The 23,786-nt window shown below is 39.0% G+C and overlaps 1 protein-coding gene across 1 annotated transcript in view; it reads left to right on the forward strand.

Moving 5' to 3' along the window:
* LOC128640853 (protein-glutamine gamma-glutamyltransferase E-like) overlaps positions 1–23,786 on the forward strand; it is a 76,573-nt gene that overhangs the window by 35,069 nt on the left and 17,718 nt on the right. Inside the window, exon 10 of the mRNA XM_053693300.1 lies at positions 12,917–13,267. Within this exon, the coding sequence (XP_053549275.1) occupies positions 12,917–13,267 (351 nt within the window). The remainder of the gene's footprint in view (positions 1–12,916; positions 13,268–23,786) is intronic.

Genomic DNA, 23,786 nt, shown 5'->3' on the forward strand with positions numbered 1-23,786 from the left:
TATTAAACTATTAATTAATCCACCCTATTATACTAAAATTACATTAAACTATATTAAACTAATAATTAATCTACCAAAAATAGGAACCCCTAGGGGAACCGTGAACGGGGTGCGCTGACAAAAAATATATGTTGATAACAAATAGTAAAAGTGATTAGTGTCTATGGACAAACCATATTAGTCCATATGAAGAAATGGTGCTGTGTCTTTTGCAACAATAGAAATGTGCTGGTGGCGAGGCTCCTCTGGACTTCAGGTGGAAGGTGTCTGTAAATTAGAAATAACAAAGAGGGCACCACATAGCGTGATATTGTAGATTCAAAGCCAAAATAGGTGAATAATGTAAAGGCTTACCAGAGGTAATGGCACCGTATGGTAACCGGTGCTGACAGGCAGGCTAACACTTTCAGTGGCTAGCACACTGGGTGGTCTCCGGCAAGCTGTTCACAGGTGATGTTCAGCGTTTCTTTGATTGGCGTCTGTGCGGCTGAAACCTGAGACGCTGCGGTAGAGCAGATACTTTGATACCTTATCCAGGAAGGCTCAAAGGGAGAACCAAGGCAAAAAACAAATGGACAACTTCCGTATATTTAAAATCAGTAGATTTTAATCCATAAAAACTGCTACGCGTTTCTAGACCATAAACCGGTCTTTTCTTCAGGCATACAAACAAATTTTGTTTGTATGCCTGAAGAAAAGACCGGTTTATGGTCTAGAAACGCGTAGCAGTTTTTATGGATTAAAATCTACTGATTTTAAATATACGGAAGTTGTCCATTTGTTTTTTGCCTTGGTTCTCCCTTTGAGCCTTCCTGGATAAGGTATCAAAGTATCTGCTCTACCGCAGCGTCTCAGGTTTCAGCCGCACAGACGCCAATCAAAGAAACGCTGAACATCACCTGTGAACAGCTTGCCGGAGACCACCCAGTGTGCTAGCCACTGAAAGTGTTAGCCTGCCTGTCAGCACCGGTTACCATACGGTGCCATTACCTCTGGTAAGCCTTTACATTATTCACCTATTTTGGCTTTGAATCTACAATATCACGCTATGTGGCGCCCTCTTTGTTATTTCTAATAATTAATCTACCCTAACTGTTATACTAAAATTACATTAAGCTACAAATTAAATTAACTATATTATATATTTAAAAACCTAACCCTACTCAAATAATTTAATTCTACAATTAAAAATTACAAAGTTACAAAAAACTAACAACTAAGTTACCAAAAATAACAAACACTAAGTTACAAAAAAAAAATAAACACTAAGTTACACAAAATAAAAAAGAAATTATCAAATATTTAAACTAATTAAACCTAATCTAAGAGCCCTATGAAAATAAAAAAGCCCCCCCAAAATAAAAAAAAAACCTAACCTACAATAAACTACAAATAGCCCTTAAAAGTGCCTTTTGTGGGGCATAGTCCCAAAGAAATCAGCTCTTTTAGCTGTAAATAAAAAATACAAATACCCCCCAACAGTAAAACCCACCACCCACAAAACCAACCCCCTCAAATAAAAACCTAACTCAATAAACCTAAGCTCCTCATTGCCCTTAAAAGGGCATTTGAATGGGCATTGCCCCTAAAAGGGCATTTAGCTCTATTGCAGCCCAAACCCTAATCTAAAACTAAAACCCACCCAATAAACCCTTATAAAAACCTAACACTAACTCCTGAAGATCCACTGACAGTTTTGAAGCTCCAACACCAATCCAGAAGTCCGCATCGAAGCCGGCAGAAGTATTCATCCGAGCGGCCGAAGTCTTCATCCAAAACAAAATAATAGGAAAGTCCAGCAAACACTGTACAGATATTGGGTGCAAGCTATAACAGGGCACTGCACCACCCTGTATCCATATGCAAAATTCAAAAAAGAATAGCAGCACTCCAAAAGTGATAATTACCAGTCCTTTATTGTAGCCAAAAGCACAAGTGAAGCAGCAATGTTGCTGCTTCACTTGTGCTTTTGGCTACACCACCCTGTATCCATATGCAAAATTCAAAAAAGAATAGCAGCACTCCAAAAGTGATAATTACCAGTCCTTTATTGTAGCCAAAAGCACAAGTGAAGCAGCAACATTGCTGCTTCACTTGTGCTTTTGGCTACAATAAAGGACTGGTAATTATCACTTTTGGAGTGCTACGAAGTCTTCGTCCAAGCCAGCAGAAGTCTTCACCCAGACGGCATCCTCTATCTTCATCCATCCCGCACGGAGAGGCTCTATCTTCAAGACATCTGACGCGGAGCATCTTCTTCGTTTGACGTCTTCTTGAACAATGAATGTTGCTTTAAATGACGTCATCCAAGATGGCATCCCTTAGATTAAATTAAGGTTAAAAAAATCCTATTGGCTGTTTCAATTAGCCAATAGGATTGAGCTTTCATCCTATTGCCTGATCCAATCAGCCAATAGGATTGAAGTTCAATCCTATTGGCTGATTGCATCAGCCAATAGGATTTTTTCAACCTTAATTCTGATTGGCTGATAGAATTCTATAAGCCAATCGGAATCTAAGGGACACCATCTTGGATGACATCACTTAAAGGAACCTTCATTCGTCGGGAGTCGTCAGAAGAAGAGGATGCTCCAAGCCAGATGTCTTGAAGATGGAGCCGCTCCGCGCCGGATGGATGAAGATAGAAGATGCTGTCTGGGTGAAGACTTCTGCGGGCTTGGATGAAGATTTCAGCCGCTTGGATGAAGACTTCTGCCGGCTTCGATGAGGACTTCTCCCGGCTTCTTTGAGGATGGATGTCGGATCTTTAAAACTGTAAGTGGATCTTCAGGGTTTTTTTTAATGGTTTAGTGTGTGGGTTTTAGTTTTAGATTAGGGTGTGGGCTGCAATAGAGGTAAATGCCCTTTTAAGGTCAATGTCCATCCAAATGCCCTTTTCAGAGCAATGGGGAGTGCAGGTTTTTTGAGTTAGGTTTTTATTTAGGGGGGTTGGTTGTGTGGGTGGTGGGTTTTACTGTTGGGGGGTATTTGTATTTTTTATTTACAGCTAAAAGAGCTGATTTCTTTGTGGCAATGCCCCGCAAAAGGCCCTTTTAAGGGCTATTTGTAGTTTATTGTAGGCTAGGGTTTTTTTGTTTTGGGGGATTTTTTATTTTCATAGGGCTCTTAGATTAGGTGTAATTAGTTTAATTATTTGATCATTTCTTTTTTATTTTGTGTAACTTAGTGTTTGCTATTTTTTGTAACTTAGTTGTTATTTTTTTGTAACTTTGTAATTTTTAATTGTAGATTTAAATTATTTGAGTAGGGTTAGGTGTTTAAATATATAATATATTTAATTTAATTTGTAGTTTAATGTAATTTAGTATAACAGTTAGGGTAGATTAATTATTAGTTGAATATAGTTTAATGTAATTTTAGTATAATAGTTAGGGTAGGTTAATTAATAGTTTAATATAGTTTAATATTGTTTAATTTAAATCTAAAGGTAAGTTTAAAATTATTTTAAGATAGGGATGAGTTAATATTTAATATAAAGTTAGCAGGTTGTTAGGTTTAGGGGTTAATAGTTTAATTTAGTTTATGGCGATGTGGGGAGCTGGCAGTTTAGGAGTTAATAGGTTTAGTAAGTGCTAGTGATGTGGGAGGCCAGGGGTTAATACATTTATTTAGTTGCGGCGGGCTCTGGGAGTGACGGTATAGGGGTTAATAACTTTATGTAGGTGGCGGCGGTGTCAGGCGGTAGATTAGAGGTTAATAAGTATAATGTAAGTGGCGGCGGTGTAGGGGGCGGCAGATTGGGGGTGTTTAGACTCAGGGTACATGTTAGGTTGTTTTATTTTGTTTTAACTTTTATTCTCCAATAGGAATCAATGGGATATCGGGCAGCAGCGAACATAAGCTTTCGCTGCTTTCAGACTCCCATTGATTCCTATGGCATCCGCTGCCAAAAAGCAGGTACACTGGGCTGGAATAGCAGCGAGCGTACCTGTTAGATATTTGTTAACTAACAAAAGTAGTCAGATAGTGCTGAATTTGCATTCGGAACATCTATAGTGAAGTAAGCATCGATCTGTGTCGGACTGAGACTGGCGGATCGTATGTTACGTCACAAATTTCTACTTTTGCCGGTCTGTAGGCTTTGATAAATGAGGCGAATCAAGCTCTCCACAATTACGCTGCAGAATTCCAGCATATTTGCGGTTGACGCTTTGATAAGTAGGCCTCTTAATCTAGCCAAAGCTTGTATTAATTTTATACATATAAGGCTAGATTGTGAGTGGAGCTCAATAGATAGAGGAGGGTATGCACTGCCTTGTGCTAAGAATAACTTCTCAATGTGGTATTAAAAGTGTATGGTTAGAAATTGATACCAGAGCATTTTAATGTGGCTAAAATGTTTTGCGGAGCACTCTATAATTCTAATAGATAGTAGAGGTAGCACATTGCACTCGTATTATAAGTTGTGAGTTAAGTGTTGCACTTAAGCACAATCTACAATAGCTCTGTTTTAGACCTAAAGTAAATCATTATAATTAATAGCACAGATCTGCATGAAGAACTTCACTACTTACGCACCATCGGCTTAGTGCTCGAGCGTTGTCTGACATGAGTTTTATTGTAAGCACCCGTAGAAGTCTATAATGTGAAGGATTTAGTGCACCTGCACTCTCCAACATGCAAATGTTAGCACACGAAACTATTGTTCATAAAAAAATAACATGAGCAAAAAATAGAAGCGCTATTTTATTGCACTTGAGCAATGTTAACACACAATAGCGCTAATATTTTTGCACTCCACTTGTAATATAACTCTTAGGGGTCAATTTATCAAGCTCCATACGAAACAGAAGTTATGAAGCAGGGGTCTCCATAACCTGTCCGCCTGCTCTAAGCTGACAGACAGAAATCAACCCGATCGAATACGATCGGCTTGATTGACACCTCCTGCTTGGCCGCAAATCTGCATGGGGCGGTATTGCACCAGCAGTTCACAAGAACTGCTGGTGCAATGATAAATGCCGACAGCGTATATGATATGCTACATTGTATCATGTCCGCTCGCACTATAATAAATTGACCCCCAAGTGTTGAAGACACTGAGCCTACCAAGGTATGTTCTCATTGAAATAATCTTAGTTTCAACAAAAAATACCAAGGGAATGTGATAGTATATTTGATTAATTGCATTAAATCTGGCTTTTTTGTGGGGGTACTCACTGGTACTAAGTACCACCACCTCAGCCATCTCTTAACAAGTAATATTTGTAATCATCTTTTAAATACTCTAGTTTTCATAAGAAGGGGCAATTTATCAAGCATTTTAGATAACTTTTGTCCCTTTGCTTTTTTCAAAATTACTGAGCACAATATATCAGTCAATAATCAATGAATAACACCACTTTAATAAATGGAAAATGTTTGTTTAGAAAGAATTTTGCCAGCAATCATTTTTTAAATAGCGTGCTAAACATTTACTAATCCCTATATAGCTAATTTCCATGGGATAAATAAAGTTGGCGTAATCTATAAAAACGTGGTAAAATAATGAATTGTAAACAAAATATGTATGATAGAATTCAAAAAAGTGCATAGGTGTCCAATGAGCACTTACCAACTATCAGCAGAGCTATAGGCCTCTAGTTATCAACGTGTCTACTTACCTGCCATCGCCGGCCCCAATACGCCCGCCTAAGTTCTCCTACCATCGCCGCCGTGGACCTGAATACGCTCTCCAAAGTTATTAATAAATCTGTCAAAAAGCCGCGCACCATGTACGGGGCAATGAGCAGCAGACTGTGATAGTTATCACTCATCCGATCTTGCTGCTCTTCGGCTTTTTAACAGCTTTATTGACAAGCTGTCACTAAGCACCCACACTAAACTACACAGTTCTACCTCCTATACCGAAGCCCCCCGCAACTAAATAAAGTTATTAACCCCTAAACCGCCACCCCCGGACCCCGCCGCAACTATAATAAATGTATTAACCCCTAAACCGCCGCTCCTGGAGCCCACCGCCAACTACATTATACCTAGTAACCCTTATCCTGCCCCCCTATACCACCGCCACCTATAATAAATTTATTAAACCCTATCCTGCCGATCCCGGACCCCGCCGCAACTAAATAAATTGTTTAACCCCTAAACCGCCGCTCCCGGACCCCGCCGCCACCTATGTTAAACTTATTAACCCCTAATCTGCCCCCCCTACACCGCCGCAACCTATAATACATTTATTTACCCCTATCCTGCCCCCCCTACACCGCCGCCACCTATAATACATTTATTAACCCCTATCCTGCCCCCCCTACACCGCCGCCACTAAAATAAAATTATTAACCCCTAAACCTAAGTCTAACCCTAACCCTAACACCCCCTAACTTAAATATTAATTAAATACATCTAAATATTATAACTCTTATTAACTAAATTAATCCTATTTAAAACTAAATACTTACCTTTAAAATAAACCCTAATATAGCTACAATATAAATAATAATAATATTGTAGCTATCTTAGGATTTATTTTTAATTTACAGGCAAATTTCAATTTATTTTAACTAGGTACAATAGTTATTAAATAGTTATGAACTATTTAATAGATACCTAGTTAAAATAAAGAGAAATTTACCTGTAAAATAAAAACTAACCTAAGTTACAATTACCCCTAACACTACACTATACTTAAATAAATTATTCCTATTTAAAACTAAATACTTACCTGTAAAATAAACCCTAAGATAGCTACAATGTAATTAATAATTACAGTTTAGCTATTTTAGGATTTATATTTATTTTACAGGTAACTTTGTATTTATTTTAGCTAGTTAGAATAGTTATTAAATAGTTATTAACTATTTAATAACTACCTAGCTAAAAGAAATACAAAATTACCTGTAAAATAAATCCTAACCTAAGTTACAATTAAACCTAACACTACGCTATCATTAAATTAATTAAATAAATTAGTTACAAATAACTACAATTAAATACAATTAAATAAACTAACTAAAGTACACAAAATAAAAAAAAATAAGTTACAAAAAATAAAAAAAATAAGTTACAAACATTTCAAAAATATTACAACAATTTTAAGCTACTTACACCTAATCTAAGCCCCCTAATAAAATATCAAAGCCCCCCCAAAATAAAAAAATGCCCTACCCTATTCTACATTAAAAAGTTAACAGCTCTATTACCTTACCAGCCCTTAAAAGGGCCTTTTGCGGGGCATGCCCCAAAGAAATCAGCTCTTTTGCCTTTAAAATAAAAATACAACCCCCCAACATTAAAACCCACCACCCACATACCCCTACTCTAACCCAAACCCCCCTTAAATAAACCTAACACTACCCCCCTGAAGATCATCCTACCTTTAGTCATCTTCAGCCAGCCGACCACCGATGGAACAGAAGAGGACATCCGCAGCGGCCGAAGTCTTCATCCAAGGGGCACTGAAGAAGTCTTCCATCCAATTGAAGTCATCATCCAGGCGGCGTCTTCAATCTTCATCCATCCGGAGCGGAGCCATCTTCAGACGAGCTGACACGGAGCCATCCTCTTCTACTGACGGACTAACGACGAATGACGGTTCCTTTAAGTGACGTCATCCAAGATGGCGTCCCTCGAATTCCGATTGGCTGATAGGATTCTATCAGCCAATCGGAATTAAGGTAGGAAAATTCTGATTGGCTGATTTAATCAGCCAATCAGATTGAGCTTGCATTATATTGGCTGTTCCGATCAGCCAATAGAATGCAAGCTCAATCTGATTGGATAAGCCAATCGGATTGAACTTCAATCTGATTGGCTGATTAAATCAGCCAATCAGATTTTTCCTACCTTATTCCGATTGGCTGATAGAATCCTATCAGCCAATCGGAATTCGAGGGACGCCATCTTGGATGACATTACTTAAAGGAACCATCATTCGTCGTTAGTCCATCGCTAGAAGAGGATGGCTCCGCGTCGGCTCGTCTGAAGATGGCTCTGCTCCACTCCGGATGGATGAAGATTGAAGACACCGCCTGGATGATGACTTAAATTGGATGGAAGACTTCTTCAGTGCCCCTTGGATGATGACTTCAATCGGATGGAAGACTTCTTCAGCGCCCCTTGGATGATGACTTCAATCGGATGGAAGACTTCTTCAGCGCCCTTTGGATGAAGACTTCGGCCGCTGCGGATGTCCTCTTCTGTTCCATCAGTGGTTGGCTGGCTGAAGACGGCTAAAGGTAGGATGATCTTCAGGGGGGTAGTGTTAGGTTTATTTAAGGGGGGTTTGGTTTAGAGTAGGGGTATGTGGGTGGTTGGTTTTAATGTTGGGGGGTTGTATTTTTATTTTACAGGCAAAAGAGCTGATTTCTTTGGGGCATGCTCCACAAAAGGCACTTTTAAGGGCTGGTAAGGTAATAGAGCTGTTAACTGTTTAATGTAGAATAGGATAGGGCATTTTTTTATTTTGGGGTGCTTTATTATTTTATTAGGGGGATTAGATTAGGTGTAAGTAGCTTAAAATTGTTGTAATATTTTTGAAATGTTTGTAACTTATTTTTTTTTATTTTTTGTACTTTAGTTAGTTTATTTAATTGTATTTAATTGTAGTTATTTGTAGCTAATTTATTTAATTAATTTATTGCTAGTGTAGTGTTAGGTTTAATTGTAACTTAGGTTAGGATTTATTTTACAGGTAATTTTGTATTTCTTTTAGCTTGGTAGTTTTAAAATAGTTAATAAATATTTAATAACTATTCTAACTAGCTAAAATAAATACAAAGTTACCTGTTAAATAAATATAAATCCTAAAATAGCTACAATGTAATTATTAATTACATTGTAGCTATCTTAGGGTTTATTTTACAGGTAAGTATTTAGTTTTAAATAGGAATAATTTATTTAAGTATAGTGTAGTGTTAGGTGTAATTGTAACTTAGGTTAGTTTTTATTTTACAGGTAAATTTCTCTTTATTTTAACTAGGCAGCTATTAAATATATTAAAATAAATTGAAAGTTGCCTGTAAAATAAAAATAAATCCTAAGATAGCTACAATATAATTATTATTTATATTGTAGCTATATTAGGGTGTATTTTACAGGTAAGTATTTCGTTTTAAATAGGAATACTTTAGTTAATAAGAGTTATAATATTTAGATGTATTTAATTAATATTTAAGTTAGGGGGTGTTAGGGTTAGACTTAGGTTTAGGGGTTAATAATTTTATTATAGAGGCGGTGGTGTAGGGGGGGCAGGATAGGGGTTAATAAATTTATTATAGTGTCGGCGGTGTAGGGGGGGCAGGATAGGGGTTAATAAATTTATTATAGTGTCGGCGGTGTAGGAGGGGCAGGATAGGGGTTAATAAATTTATTATAGTGTCGGCGGTGTAGGGGGGGCAGGATAGGGGTTAATAAATGTATTATAGATGGCGGCATTGTAGGGGGGGGCAGGATAGGGGTTAATACATTTATTATAGTGGCGGCAGTGTAGGGGGGCAGGATAGGGATTAATAGGTATTATGTAGGTGGCGGCGGGGTCTGGTAGCTGTGGTTTAGGGGTTAACATTTTTATTAGAGTGGCGGCGGGGTCCGGGAGCGGTGGTTTAGGGGGTAATACATTTATTTAGTCGTGGCGGTGTAGGGGGGGACAGATATAGGGTGTTTAGACTTGGGGTACATGTTAGGGTGTTAGGTGTAGACAGCTCCCATAGGAATCAATGGGATGTCGGGCAGCAGCGAACATGAACTTTCGCTATGGTCAGACTGGGCCGAAAAAGTGCCGAGCGTACCTGCTAGTTTTTTGATAATTAGCAAAAGTAGTCAGATTGTGCCGAACTTGTGTTCAGAACATCTGGAGTAACATAAGAATCGATCTGTGTCGGACCTAGTCCGGCGGATCGAAGCTTACGTCACTAAATTCTACTTTTGCTGGTGTGTAGGGCTTGATAACTAAGGCGAATCAGCCTCGCCACAAATACGCTGCGGAATTCCAGCGTATTTAAGGTTGACGGCTTGATAACTAGAGGCCATAGAAATCTGGCACATTACAAACCTATTCAATGCCATTTAAAACCCTCCCTATTGCCTTATAATTTGTTTTTAAATAGCAGCATTAAATAATTGTATTAAAATATTATTTTAATAAACTACAATTAAGATAACAGTAGGTTCTCCAGTGGAATTATAGTGACTCTCATAAGAACACATTGCATTGCAGCTGACCCATTTTAAAATCTCTAGTTGAGGAGTGCTCAACCTATTGGAGTGTGTGTGCTCAAATTAGCAATAATCTATTTAAAACAAAATTCTTTCAAGTGCTCACAGTGCTTTTTTTAAGTTTAAAGGGGCATTACAGTTATTTTTTTCTTTTAAATCCATAATAAATAGCAATATTTAAAGTGTGATTGCTTATAAATATAGCATCAATCAATAAGAAAAATTAATTTATTACGAGTACAAATAAAGTTGTGCTCATAAGTTTACATACCCTGGCAGAATTTATGATTTCCTGTCCATTTCTCAGAGAATATGAATGATAATACAAAAACTTTTCTTTCACTCATGGTTAGTGTTTGGCTGAAGCCATTTATTATCAATCAACTGTGTTTACTCTTTTTAAATTATAATGACAAGAGAAACTACCCAAATGACCCTGATCAAAAGTTTACATACCCTGGTGATTTTGGCCTGATAACATGCACACAAGTTGACACAAAGGGGCTTGAATGGTTATTAAAGGTAACCATCCTCACCTGTGATCTGTTTGCTTGTAATTAGTGTGTGTGTGTATAAAAGGTCAATGAGTTTCTGGACTCCTGACAGACCCTTGCATCTTTCATCCAGTGCTGCACTGATGTTTCTGGATTCTGAGTCATGGGGAAAGCAAAAGAATTGTCAAAGGATCTGCGGGAAAGGGTAGTTGAACTGTATAAAATAGGAAAGGGATATAAAAATATATCCAAGGAATTGAGATTGCCAATCAGCAGTGCTCAAACTCTAATCAAGAAATGGAAAATGAGGTGTTCTATTGAAACCAAACCACAGTCAGGTAGATCAACTAAAATTTCAGCCACAACTGCCAGGAAAATTGTTCGGGATGCAAAGAAAAACCCACAAATAACTTCAGGTGAAATACAGGACTCTCTAAAAACATGTGGTGTGGCTGTTTCAAGATGCACAATAAGGAGGAACTTGAAAAAAAAATGGGCTGCATGGTCGAGTCACCAGAAGAAAGCCATTACTACACAAATGCCACAAAGTATCCCATTTACAATACGCCAAACACACAGAGACAAGCCTCAAACCTTCTGGCACAAAGTCATTTGGAATGATGAGACCAAAATTGAGCTTTTTGGCCAAAACCATAAAAGATACATTTGGAGAGGAGTCAACAAGGTCTATGATGAAAGATACACCATTCCTACTGTGAAACATGGAGCTGGATTGCTGATGTTTTGGGGATGTGTGAGCTACAAAGGCACAGGAAATTTGGTCAGAATTGATGGTAAGATGAATGCAGTATGTTATAAAAAAAATACTGGAGGAACATTTGTATTCATCAGCCCGGAAGCTGCGCATGGGACGTGCTTGGACATTCCAAAATGACAATGATCCTAAACACAAGGCCAAGTCGACATGTTATTGGCTATAGCAGAATACAGTGAAGGTTCTGGAGTGGCCATCTCAGTCTCCTAACCTCAATATCATTGAGCCACTCTGGGGAGATCTCAAATGTGCAGTTCATGCAAGACAGCCCAAGAATTTACAGGCAGTGGAGGCTTTTGCCAGGAAGAATGGGCAGCTTTACCATCTGAGAAGATAAAGAGCCTCATCCACAAATACCACAAATGACTTCAAACTGTCATTGATGTTAAAGGGGGCAATACTTGGTATTAATAACTGGGGTATGTAAACTTTTGATCAGGGTCATTTGGGTAGTTTCTGTTGTCATTATGATTTAAAAAGAGTAAACACAGTTGATTGATAATAAATGGCGTCAGCCAGACACTAACCATGAGTGAAAGGAAAGTTTTTGTATTATCATTCATATTTTCTGAAAAATGGCCAAGAAATCATAAATTCTACCAGGGTATGTAAACTTATGAGCGCAACTGTATATATATATATACTTTTGAGTCCTTTCCAGTTAAATACCTAGAAACATTAAATATCTTTAATCAATTTTACTTAGTATGTTTAAATGTGTTTTGAATAGCAATACTTTACATTCCAATGCTCTTCACATAGAAGAAAATGTTCTTTGTATTTTTAAATAGATATATCTTTATATATATGTAAATATACTTATATCTGTATTTTAGGTATAGATATATATTTTAAAAGTCATTTTATATATATATATTTATATATATATATATATATATAAAATGTACATTTAAAAATAAATAGAATGTGAAGCACATAGAAATGTAAATTATTCTAACTAGTTTCATCTTTAGCACTGTTGGTCTAATGCAGTGTTGGGTTAGTTCACGAGTGATAAGTGTTAGGTTTGTTTTTTTAACTCAGTCACAATATCAAAAGTCCTGAAGTTAGTGTGCCCGATCTTTGGCTAGAGTGCTAACTTTTTACTTAACACCTGCAAACCCATCCAGTATTACAATTTAACTTTGAGCGAAGTTCGCTCACAAGAGAAAAAAATATTTAGAGAGCCACTTATAATCTGACCCAATATCTGCCAATTTGAAAAGTTGATATCGGAAGCCAGTATCAGAAAGATAGTGATTGAGGCCTTAAATAAAAACAAAAAGTATGGTGGCAGCCCAAAGTTCAAGTTTATATTTGTTATAAGTGACAGAAACATTTCCTTATCTTAACATTTCATCACAATTAAAAGATTTTAAATCACATTGCATATTTAAATAGCTAATCTTTTTTTCCTTTACCTTGTGATTCTACAAAACTCTCAAAAGTATGTTCTGTTTTTTTTTCTCAGGCACTGACAAGGAGAGAGAAATATTTAACATAGCTAGAGGAAACCTTCCAAATCTATTAATGAGTGGCGGAGGTTTTTCTGCATTTGGTGCATCATCACGTTTAGCAGCACGTGAATCCATGGTAGCCAATGCAGCCCCAGCTGTAAAACCTGACATCTCTGGAGCATTTAAAAAAGATGGGGAGAAGCAAGTTGGTGAGGACTTCACTATCACTTTGACTCTCAAAAACAATGGCTCTACCAGCACAGATGTCAAAGTGAATATAACAGCTAGTACCATTGTTTACACTGGTGCACCTGTAAAGGAAATTCTTAAGGAATCCCAGTCTGTCACCCTGGGACCAAACAAAGGTATGTACATGAATATATATGTGCGTGTGTATATATACTGTGTATATACATATATATATATATATATATATATATATATTTTTTTTTTAAAGACTTATTTTTTGTTGCATTAAATTGTGTGCTATAGGAGTGCTTCTTATTGAACATCCTCAGTTGTGCACAATCTTTTATGAAAACTTTAATATAATTGTAAACAAAATAATAACATCCACAATTGGTATGCATATATATATATATATATATATATATATATATATACATGGCTTTACAAATTATCTTTATATTTTACATGACATTTTTTTCATTTGGAAATGTTTCTATAGTTGTTTATTCATGCGTATGTTTCTATGTTCTTATGTACAATAGGGTAAGGAGACCTCTGTCTGTAGGATTAAGTGCTTTACACTTGTGAGTAAGTTTTATTTACACCCTTATGATTCACTGGAATCTTTTGAAGTTAACACACTTTTATGTATGTTCTTCATATTTAATTTCTGTAGTTGCTGTATGCTGTAATGCAGGTGTCTCTCAGATACTCTAATACAACACAATACAATTAACAAATGGAAATTTGTTTTAGAAATCAGTGTCACATATACAAGTATGCATAGCTTAAAGGGATATTAAATTCAAAACTTTTATTTTGTAATTCAAACAGAACATACCATTTTATTAAAGTTTCCAATTTACTTCTATTATAAAATTTGCTTTGTTCCAATAATATTCTGTGTTGAAGATACCTACTGCTAGATTACGAGTTTTGTCGGTAAAGCTGTGTGTTGCTAATGAGCCTTTTTTTTCCAGCGCACACTTTAAACAACGCTGGTATTACAAGTTTTCTGAATGGCTGTGTTAGCCTCAGAAAAGTGAGTGTTGAGCAAATTTAGCTCCACTTCTCACTGTAATACCAGCGTTGCTTACGGTAGCGGTAAACTGGCTAAAACGTGATCGTGCACGATTTCCCCATAGGAAACAATGGGGCTGAGACGGCTGAAAAAACCCTAACACCTGCAAAAAAGCAGCATTCAGCTCCTAACGCAGCCCCATTGTTTCCTATGGGAAAATACTTTCTAAGTCTACACCTAACGCCCTAACATGAACCCCGAGTCTAAACACCCCTAACCTTACACTTATTAACCCCTAATCTGCCGCCCCCCACATCGTCGCCACTTGCATTATACTGTTAACCCCTAATCTGCCGCTCCGGACACCGCCGCCACCTACATTATACCTATGAACCCCTAATCTGCTGCCCCTAACATCGCCGACACCTACATTTTATTTATTAACCCCTTATCTGCCGCCCCCAATGTCGCTACAACCTACCTACAATTATTAACCCCTAATCTGCTGCCCCCAACGTCGCTGCCGCTATATTAAATGTATTAACCCCTAAACCTAAGTCTAACCCTAACCCTAACATCCCCCTAACTTAAATCTATTTTTAATAAATCTAAATAAAATTACTATAATTAAATAAATTATTCTATTTAAAACTAAATACTTACCTATAAAATAAACCCTAATATAGCTACAATATAACTAATAGTTACATTATAGCTATTTTAGCGTGTATTTTTATTTTACAGGCAACTTTGTATTTATTTTAACTAGGTACAATAGTTATTAAATAGTTATTAACTATTTAATAACTACCTAGCTAAAATAAATACATAAGTACCTGTAAAATAAACCCTAACCTAAGTTACAATTACACCTAACACTACTCTATAATTAAATTAATTACCTAAACTACCTACAATTAAATACAATTAAATTAAATAAACTAAATTATGAAGAAAAAAAACACTAAATTACAGAAAATAAAAAAGAAATTACAATATTTTAAACTAATTACACCTAATCTAAGCCCCCTAATAAAATAAAAAAGCCCACCAAAATAATAAAATGCCCTACCCTATACTAAATTACAAATAGCCCTTAAAAGGGCCTTATGCAGGGCATTGCCCCAAAGTAATCAGCTCTTTTACCTGTAAAAAAAAATACAATACCCCCCCAACATTAAAACCCACCCAAACACCCCTTAAAAAAAACTAACACTAACCCGCTGAAGATCACCCTACCTTGAGCCATCTTCACCCAGCCGGGCTGAAGTCTTCTTCCAATCCGGCCAGAAGAGGTCCTCCAGAGGGTGAGAAGTCTTCATCCGATTGGGGCAGAAGAGGTCCTCCATCCGGCAGAAGTCTTCATCCAATCGGCATCTTCTATCTTCATCCATCCTCGGCTCCATCTTCAAGACCTCCGACGCAGAACATCCTCCTCGGCCGACGGACTAACGACGAATGAAGGTTCCTTTAAATGATGTCATCTAGGATGGCATCCCTCAAATTCCGATTGGCTGATAGGATTCTATCAGCCAATCGGAATTAAGGTAGGAAAAATCTGATTGGCTGATTAAATCAGCCAATCGGATTGACCTTGCATTCTATTGGCTGATCGGAACAGCCAATAGAATGCGAGGTCAATCTGATTGGATCAGCCAATCGGATTTAACTTCAATCCGATTGGCTCATTTAATCAGCCAATCAGATTTTTCCTACCTTAATTCCGATTGGCTGATAGAATCCTATCAGCCAATCGGAATTCTAGGGACGCCATCTTGGATGACGTCATTTAAAGGAACCTTCATTCGTCGTTAATCCGTTGGCCGAGGAGGATGTTCCGCGTCGGAGGTCTTGAAGATGGAGCCATGGATGGATGAAGATAGAAGATGCCGCTTGGATGAAGACTTCTGCTGGATGGAGGACCTCTTCTGCCCCGATTGGATGAAGACTTCGGACCCTCTGGAGGACCTCTTCTGGCCGGATTGGATGAAGACTTCGGCCTGGCTGGGTGAAGACAGCTCAAGGTAGGGTGATCTTCAGGGGGTTAGTGTTAGGTTTTTTAAGGGGTGTTTGGGTGGGTTTTAGAGTAGGGGTATGTGGGTGGTGGGTTTTAATGTTGGGGGTATTGTATTTTTTTTTACAGGTAAAAGAGCTGATTACTTTGGGGCAATGGCCCGCAAAAGGCCCTTTTAAGGGCTATTTGTAATTTAGTATAGTGTAGGGTATTTTATTATTTTGGTGGGCTTTTTTATTTTATTAGGAGGCTTAGATTAGATGTAATTAGTTTAAAATATTGTAATTTCTTTTTTATTTTCTGTAATTTAGTGTTTTTTTCCGTAATTTAGTTTATTTAATTTAATTGTATTTAATTGTAGGTAGTTTAGGTAATTAATTTAATTATAAAGTAGTGTTAGGTGTAATTGTAACTTAGGTTAGGGTTTATTTTACAGGTACTTTTGTATTTATTTTAGCTAGGTAGTTATTAAATAGTTAATAACTATTGTACCTAGTTAAATTAAATACAAAGTTGCCTGTAAAATAAATATAAATCCTAAAATAGCTATAATGTAACTATTAGTTATATTGTAGTTATATTAGGGTTTATTTTATAGGTAAGTATTTAGTTTTAAATAGGAATAATTTATTTAATTATAGTAATTTTATTTAGATTTATTAAAAATAGATTTAAGTTAGGGGGGGTGTTAGTGTTAGGGTTAGACTTAGGTTTAGGGGTTAATACATCTAATATAGTAGCGGCGACGTTGGGGGCGGCAGATAGGTTAATACATTTATTATAGTGGCGGCGATGTCCGGTCGGCAGATTAAGGGTTACAAAATGTTATTATAGGGTTTGCGATGTGGGGGGGGGGGGCTCGGTTTAGGGGTTCATAGGTAGTTTATGGGTGTTAGTGTACTTTTTAGAACTTTGGTTAAGAGCTTTATGTTCCGGCGTTAGCCCATAAAACTCTTAACTACTGACTTTTAAATGCGGTAGGAGTCTTTAAAGGAGTGGGTGTACCGCTCACTTTTTCCAAGACTTGTAATACCAGCGTTAGGAAAATCCCATTAAAAGATAGGATACGCAATTGACGTAAGGGGATTTGCGGTAGCCAAAAGTCGCGGAAGAAAAGTGAGCGGTACACCTGTACCTGCCAAACTCGTAATACCAGCGGGCGTTAAAAAGCAGCATTGGGACCCCTTAATGCTGCTTTTTAAGGCTAATGCAGAACTCGTAATCTAGGCGCCAGGTAGGTATCTGGAGCAATACATACATTCCTGCTTTTCAACAAAGAAAACTGATAATAAAAGTAAATTATAAAATTGTTTAAAATAGCATGCTCTATCTGAATCATGAAAGAAAACCCTTGGGTTTCATATCCCTCTAAGAAGCTTGCAAGCTGTTCCTATTTTCTTGCCCTCTGTCTAGGGCTGCACGATTAACCGCACATGCGGTTTTAAATCGTGGTTTAAAATCCGCAAGAGTACGCGATTTTCTGGAAAAAAAAACATTCTTTAATCTTAATGAAAACGGAGGCGGAGAGGGAGGATGAGAGGCGGACCAGGGTGCGGCCGTGGACGGACCTGAGAATGCCCACGAAACGACAATTTTTGCAGAGAAAACTGGCTTTCATCCTGCAGTCAGAAATTGAATATGAGTTCTGAAGAGCTGTCTGTGTCTAACAATAATGACGATGATGATGAAAATGATGTTGATGTTGCTACAGAATTGTTGGTGCCAAAGAAAATTCAACATCAGTTGTTTGGGAATATTTTGGGTTCAGAAAAGAGGATGTGAAACAGAACCAAGTAATCAGCAAAACTTGTGGAACGAGTGTTGCAGCAAAACGAAGTAACACATCAATCCTGTTCCAGCACCTTAAACAGCTGCATAAGGAAATCTTTGAACGATGTATGTAAAAAAAAAACCCTGGTGGAGAAAAGACAACACAAACAAGCTGTGAATCTAAAGTTGAGCAACAGCAATCAATCATAACGGCATTTGCAAACATAGCACCATATGTGAAGATCTCAGAAAGGCATAGAGAAATAACCAATGCTATTGCATATTATATATGCAAAGACATGGTGCCTGCATACACAGTTAGTCAAGAAGGCTTCAAAAGAATGATACACACACTCGACAAGAGATACCAAATGCCATCTCGCAATTACTTCTCAGTAGTTGCAATCCCAGAAAGGTATGCAAAATGCAAAGCTATAGTTGAATCTGAGATAAATGACTGTCCAATAAAACATGACACTGTTGTGTGAACTTGTGTGTCATAAGACCTAATAACTGGCTAGTGGCTACTATTTAATCACAGGCAGCAAATTTTATTGTAACTATTTTTTGTTTTGTATTTTTATGCTCAAATAGTGTATTGGACATTGATAAACATGTACATTAAGATTCTGTAGTGTTAAATAAATTGTTTAATGCTAAATGTAGGTGTTATAGTATAGTCATTTTTAATAAAATCGCGATTAAATCACAATCACGTTTTTTTTTTTTCATAAAAAATTGTGATTTTTATTTTTGGTCATATAACCTAGCGCTACCTCTGTCCTTGGAATCAGTCCTACATCTAGAGTCCACTGAGTTTCTATAAAGTAATGGGTACCACTGTGTTTAAACTAAAGGTTTCCCTTATCTATCATTCCTGCTAATGACAATTCGGACAGATATAAAACAGGGCTGTGTGGAACTTATTATCTAAAAGAATTTCTTAAAGAGTTATCATACAGAATTGATTACACACAAACAGAGATATAAAGAAAACTAGTTCAAACATGGAGGCAGCCATAACTTTATAGAACCTAAAGCACTTTATAGAAAAGGGTGGGTGTTACATGAGTGTGCCTGGATGGTGTTTAGGCATGACAGAGTGGGCATGACTGAAGCTCCTGAGTCTCTTAAACAAAGGATACTTAGATGCTGTGGACCGTACCTCCCAACCACTGGCTATCCCACAGAATGCAGGAAGATTGGGAGGTATGTATATGTAATTTGGTAAACCTACATATGTGGATCTCCTGCAGTTTACAGATTAGAGAGAGTAATACAAAATTTAATAGGTTGAGCATGTTGTGTACAACTTACAATTGTCAGTATTTGTGGTAACCACTTCTGTAACTTTCTTATTTTAAGGGACATAATCTTATGCTAAATCACTTGAAAGTGATGCAGCATAGCTAAAAAGCTGACATAAAAATATCACTGGAACATCTCTTTGTAAAAAAGGAAGATAGTTTACCTTAACATTTCTTCAGCTCACTAGAGTAAGTGCTCTGTGAACAGTTATTCTTCAGCTGCTGTCCAGTTGGAAGTTTGAAAAAGATAATCAGCATCAGCAGTGCTGAGGTCATGCTTTGCTATACTTTGATGTGATCTCATGAGATTTCACTGAAATCTTGTGAGATTTCGTTGTAAAATCCTTAAACTGAATAGGAAAATAACATGACTGTGGCTGCACATGCCAGATGCACGCTCCCTTGCAAGTCCTGGGACTAGCATTCTAAATGGAGTGGGGTTAAAATACTTAGGACATGTTCAGGTGTTCAGGTGATATTTTTAGCTTTTTAAAGCTATGCTGCGTCACTTTCAAGTGCTTCAACATTTGGGTATCATGTCCCATTAAAAGAACATTAAATAGGGGGGGGCGGAGCCGGCCACAACACTGAGCAGACGTGTAAACATTGAACTCCTGGGCCTAAAAAGTTCCCCCAAGATTATAACTTGAATTTTGCTGACCCATACAGTTCAAATTGCTGGCATCTTTAGGCTGCTGCTTTATTTTTACAAATTGGGTCTCACCTGCACTCTCAAGCAGCCACATTGAACCCATAAAAGAGATAGCTGAACTTGCTGTGAACAAGATTTCCCGCCTGAAAGTTGTGGCTTGCTCATACCTGGAGGGCTGGGGATCCACTCCAGAAACATCGGACATTCCTACACCGCTGCTAAAAAATACTGGGCAGTCTTGTGGAAAAGACCGTAGACAACGGACTATATTGAGGGACAACCGTTTCCTGGACCGGGTGCTCTTGCTCCTTCTAGTTGCTGAGGCTTCCCATCTCCGGAGGGTCGGGGCTCTGCTCTGGGGATCCAGCTGCTGAACTCACGGCCTCCATCAGACCTCCAACCCCTAGTTGCTGCAGTGCTCCAGAGGTCCGGGGCACATCTCAAGTTACCCGTTCACTTACCGGGAGGAAGACGAGGGCTCTGAAAGTTTGCCGGGTGGACCCTGAGTGTCCCTGCGTGCCTGCATCCTGCTGAAGTGGGAATCTCCACATAAAAGCCGACCCTGCTTGCTATCTGGGAGCCCTGGCTCCGGCTGGACGGATTGGACCTCTGACCCGCTGGGACATCTAGATCCGCCGCGCAGCCCAACAGTGAAGGAGGGAACATCCGCCATCTTGGGCCTAAGTGCCTCATCACAAGTAGCTCCGCACAAGTCGAAGCACCCGACTACGGATCGTTGCTCCCGGACATCACATCCAAGCGGTTGGGGGCCTCCTGCATACCCTCTAGTCCCGCACTGCAAAACGGACAGAGAGGGAGCGTCTGGAGGTGTTGGGAGCCGTGGCCCTTTCTCCAAGTCCTCAGAACTGCTTCACCCACGTGGGAAATCCAGGTACTGCTATACTAACGTATTGTGCCCACAAACACTCTACTTGTGCCTACTTTACACTTAAGCAGCCTCATAGCCCCTGAGAAGTTCCCCTCTCATCACTGGGGTTAGATATACCCCCCCCCCTCACCACACCGGGACATAAAGGGGTTGAATGCTTAATGCCCTGCTGAGGGCTCATTAATTACTTTACTGGGGACTCTGGGCTGAGTACCTTGAAGGCTTCTCCTTTCAGCGGGGAGGGGGGTATTGCAGAGACATAGGTGCTGACTTCCAGTTTTGCTCCACAACAACCTTAATATAGCCCCCCCCCTCAGAGAGAACAGCTACACCTAGGTAGTTGGTGGTTCAGCCATCTGAGCACCAAGGGGGACCTGCTGAGGCCTCTGATTGCTGTGCCAACCCTTCTAAAATTTACTCCTGCCCCCTGAGGCCACACTGATTGACTCTGTTATAAAGCTTGGACACTGAGCCCTGACAGGGCCTGCTCAAGTGGATCTTTTGATACCAACAGGCCTAAGATCCTGATTAATGCTTGCGTGCAGATAATATATAAAAATAAAAAAAAATTGTTTACAGAAGGGTTTATCTTAGATGCTGCATCAGCAGATGTGCCTCTGTGGTTTATACCCGGAGTGGAGTGTCATTTTACTTGCATATTTGCTTCTTGATAACACTTTCTCTCTCCCCTTACAGGTTTTTCTCTATATGACATCACTCATATTGCCATATATGTTACAACTGTTTAAGGGTTCCTATATGTAAAAGCAATCTCGTATTGTTCAACCTGCAGTATTTCTATTGCTTAGGATCTGTCTATCCCATATTATTAGAGGAGTATTTGTGCATTAAATAACAGTTTGGGAGATTTCGTGTCTAAAGCTGCTGCGCCAGCATAATTGTCTTTGAGCCTTGAGCCCGAAGTGGAGTGGCATTCTTTTTCTTCTCTTTTGAGAGGGGAGGGAAGGAGGAGAAGAGAAAAAAGGGAAACGGTGATTGCCTAATAACATTTACTTTTTCTTGCAGGGTCTGTGGTATAATACTACATATAATTGCTCTATATATGAATATTGCCTTAAGGGCCTACGTATGTTATTGCAAATCTGTGAAGTTTAACCTGCTATACTCCATATTATAGCCTCTGGGTATATGTCAATTTATTGAAGGTGTAGCTGACTCAAGCTGAGATACGTTTGTACGCATAACATAAACTTCCTCCTCAGGAGTTAGGCGTGCCCTCTGCTCCCTTTCCCGCCAGGCTATCGCTGGCCGGTCATACCCCTGATCCCTTTCCCCGCATCCTCCTATGGTGACAGCTTCCCCAGGAGAGGGCAGCACAAGGGCTTAATAATAGAATAGGAATTTAGTATAATTATTGGTTCTTGGCCTCTTGCAGATAGGGGTGCCCCCCCCCTTATGTGAGATCAATATTTACTGTGCACAGTCTTTTGTACCCTGAGTGAGTCCGTCTACAGTATGTCAGTTTAAGAAAGGCCCTATGTGCCCCCCCTAATTTCATATCTCTAGAAGATAACATCTAAGCATTAAGCAGTACAGTGGCTATACTAGCAGTGAAGGTCCCAGCTAATATGTCAAAGCAGGTGAAGAAAAAACAAAAAGGCAATTCCGGGCCTAAGAAAACTGTGATGGATCATTTCCACCCGCGGGGACAAAGGGAGCACGTAAGATCTGAAGACGAACAATCTATTGCCTCAGACATGCTAGACGACCACATGGAAAGTAGGCTCTCTAGTTCAGGTACTCCAGGCAGAAGCAAGGGGGGCGCCCCTTCCTTACCGCTAGAGTCCATCCAACACATGTTTGAAAAACAGAACCAGACCCTCACTACACGGATTGACAAACTGGAGAGATCGTTTGAAGACCTGAGACGTAATATTTCTTCCATCAGTGAAAGAACTGACACTATTGAAAGGAAACAAGAAGATCTTATGGTGGACCACACTAATTGGGTGGGCCAGACGCAAAACCTGGCAGATCAAGTGTCTTCCTTAGAGGTGAAAGTGGCGGACTTGGAAGATAGATCCAGGCGAAATAATGTGAGACTTAGAGGAATCCCTTAGTCGGTCCTCACGCAAGATCTGAAAGAATATGCCCATCGCCTTTTCCAGTCAATTCTTGGCCCTGCTGCAGGAGACACAAATAGAATAGACCGAATCCACCGGACGGCAAGAACTAGAAATCTTCCTCCTGGGAAACCTAGAGACACTATCGCCCGCCTACACTACTATTCATACAAAGACAAGCTGATGAGAGCAATGCTGCGCTCACCACAACTTAATGGGCAGTTCAGGGAGGTCTCGCTGTTCCCAGATTTATCCTCTTGGCGCAGAGGAGAAGCTTCGCAGAAGTCACCAATGTTCTAAGAAGCAATCAAATCCTATATAGGTGGGGATTCCCAACCAAGCTAATAGCTACAAAAGACGGAGCTCAGCATATAATTTTGACACCCCAACAGGGGCAGGAGCTCATAAGGACTTGGCAATTGTCGCAGCAAGATGGGTCCCCGCCGGCCTCCCCGAGAAGGCCCCCTATTGACCCTAACGTGCTTGCCCGCCTACACAGGAGGAGCCCAGATCTTAGGGCGAATGCCCAGGAATGGAATCCAGGAAGCCCATAGCCCTGCGACTGACCCACTGCTCTTATAGGCCTGATCTGCTTTCACCCCCCTATTGGATTCTTATCTAGACGAGATTATCTTAACACTCCAGGGGGTTTTGGGTGGTTCAGAGTGCTTTAGGGCTTGAAATGATTTCACCCGGCCCTACTTAATGTCTGCTACAAGGCCTGCACATACCTGGCCATTTTAGGTCCACCTGGAGACACACTCCTGGGTCTCATTCATACAGAGAGTATAGGTAGACGTGTAGAAGTCAAATATGAATATTAACACTAAATATTTCCTTGTTTTATAAATGACGATGGTGTGTTCGATGTGTTGGGTTACAAGGATTTTGTTATTTAGGCCCTATAAGGGTTATTTAGGGTCACTGGCCTCTTTGTATATTTATATTTTAGTTGATG

The sequence above is a fragment of the Bombina bombina genome, chromosome 1 (genome assembly GCF_027579735.1).
Source record: "Bombina bombina isolate aBomBom1 chromosome 1, aBomBom1.pri, whole genome shotgun sequence".
NCBI classification, from domain to species: Eukaryota; Metazoa; Chordata; class Amphibia; order Anura; family Bombinatoridae; genus Bombina; species Bombina bombina.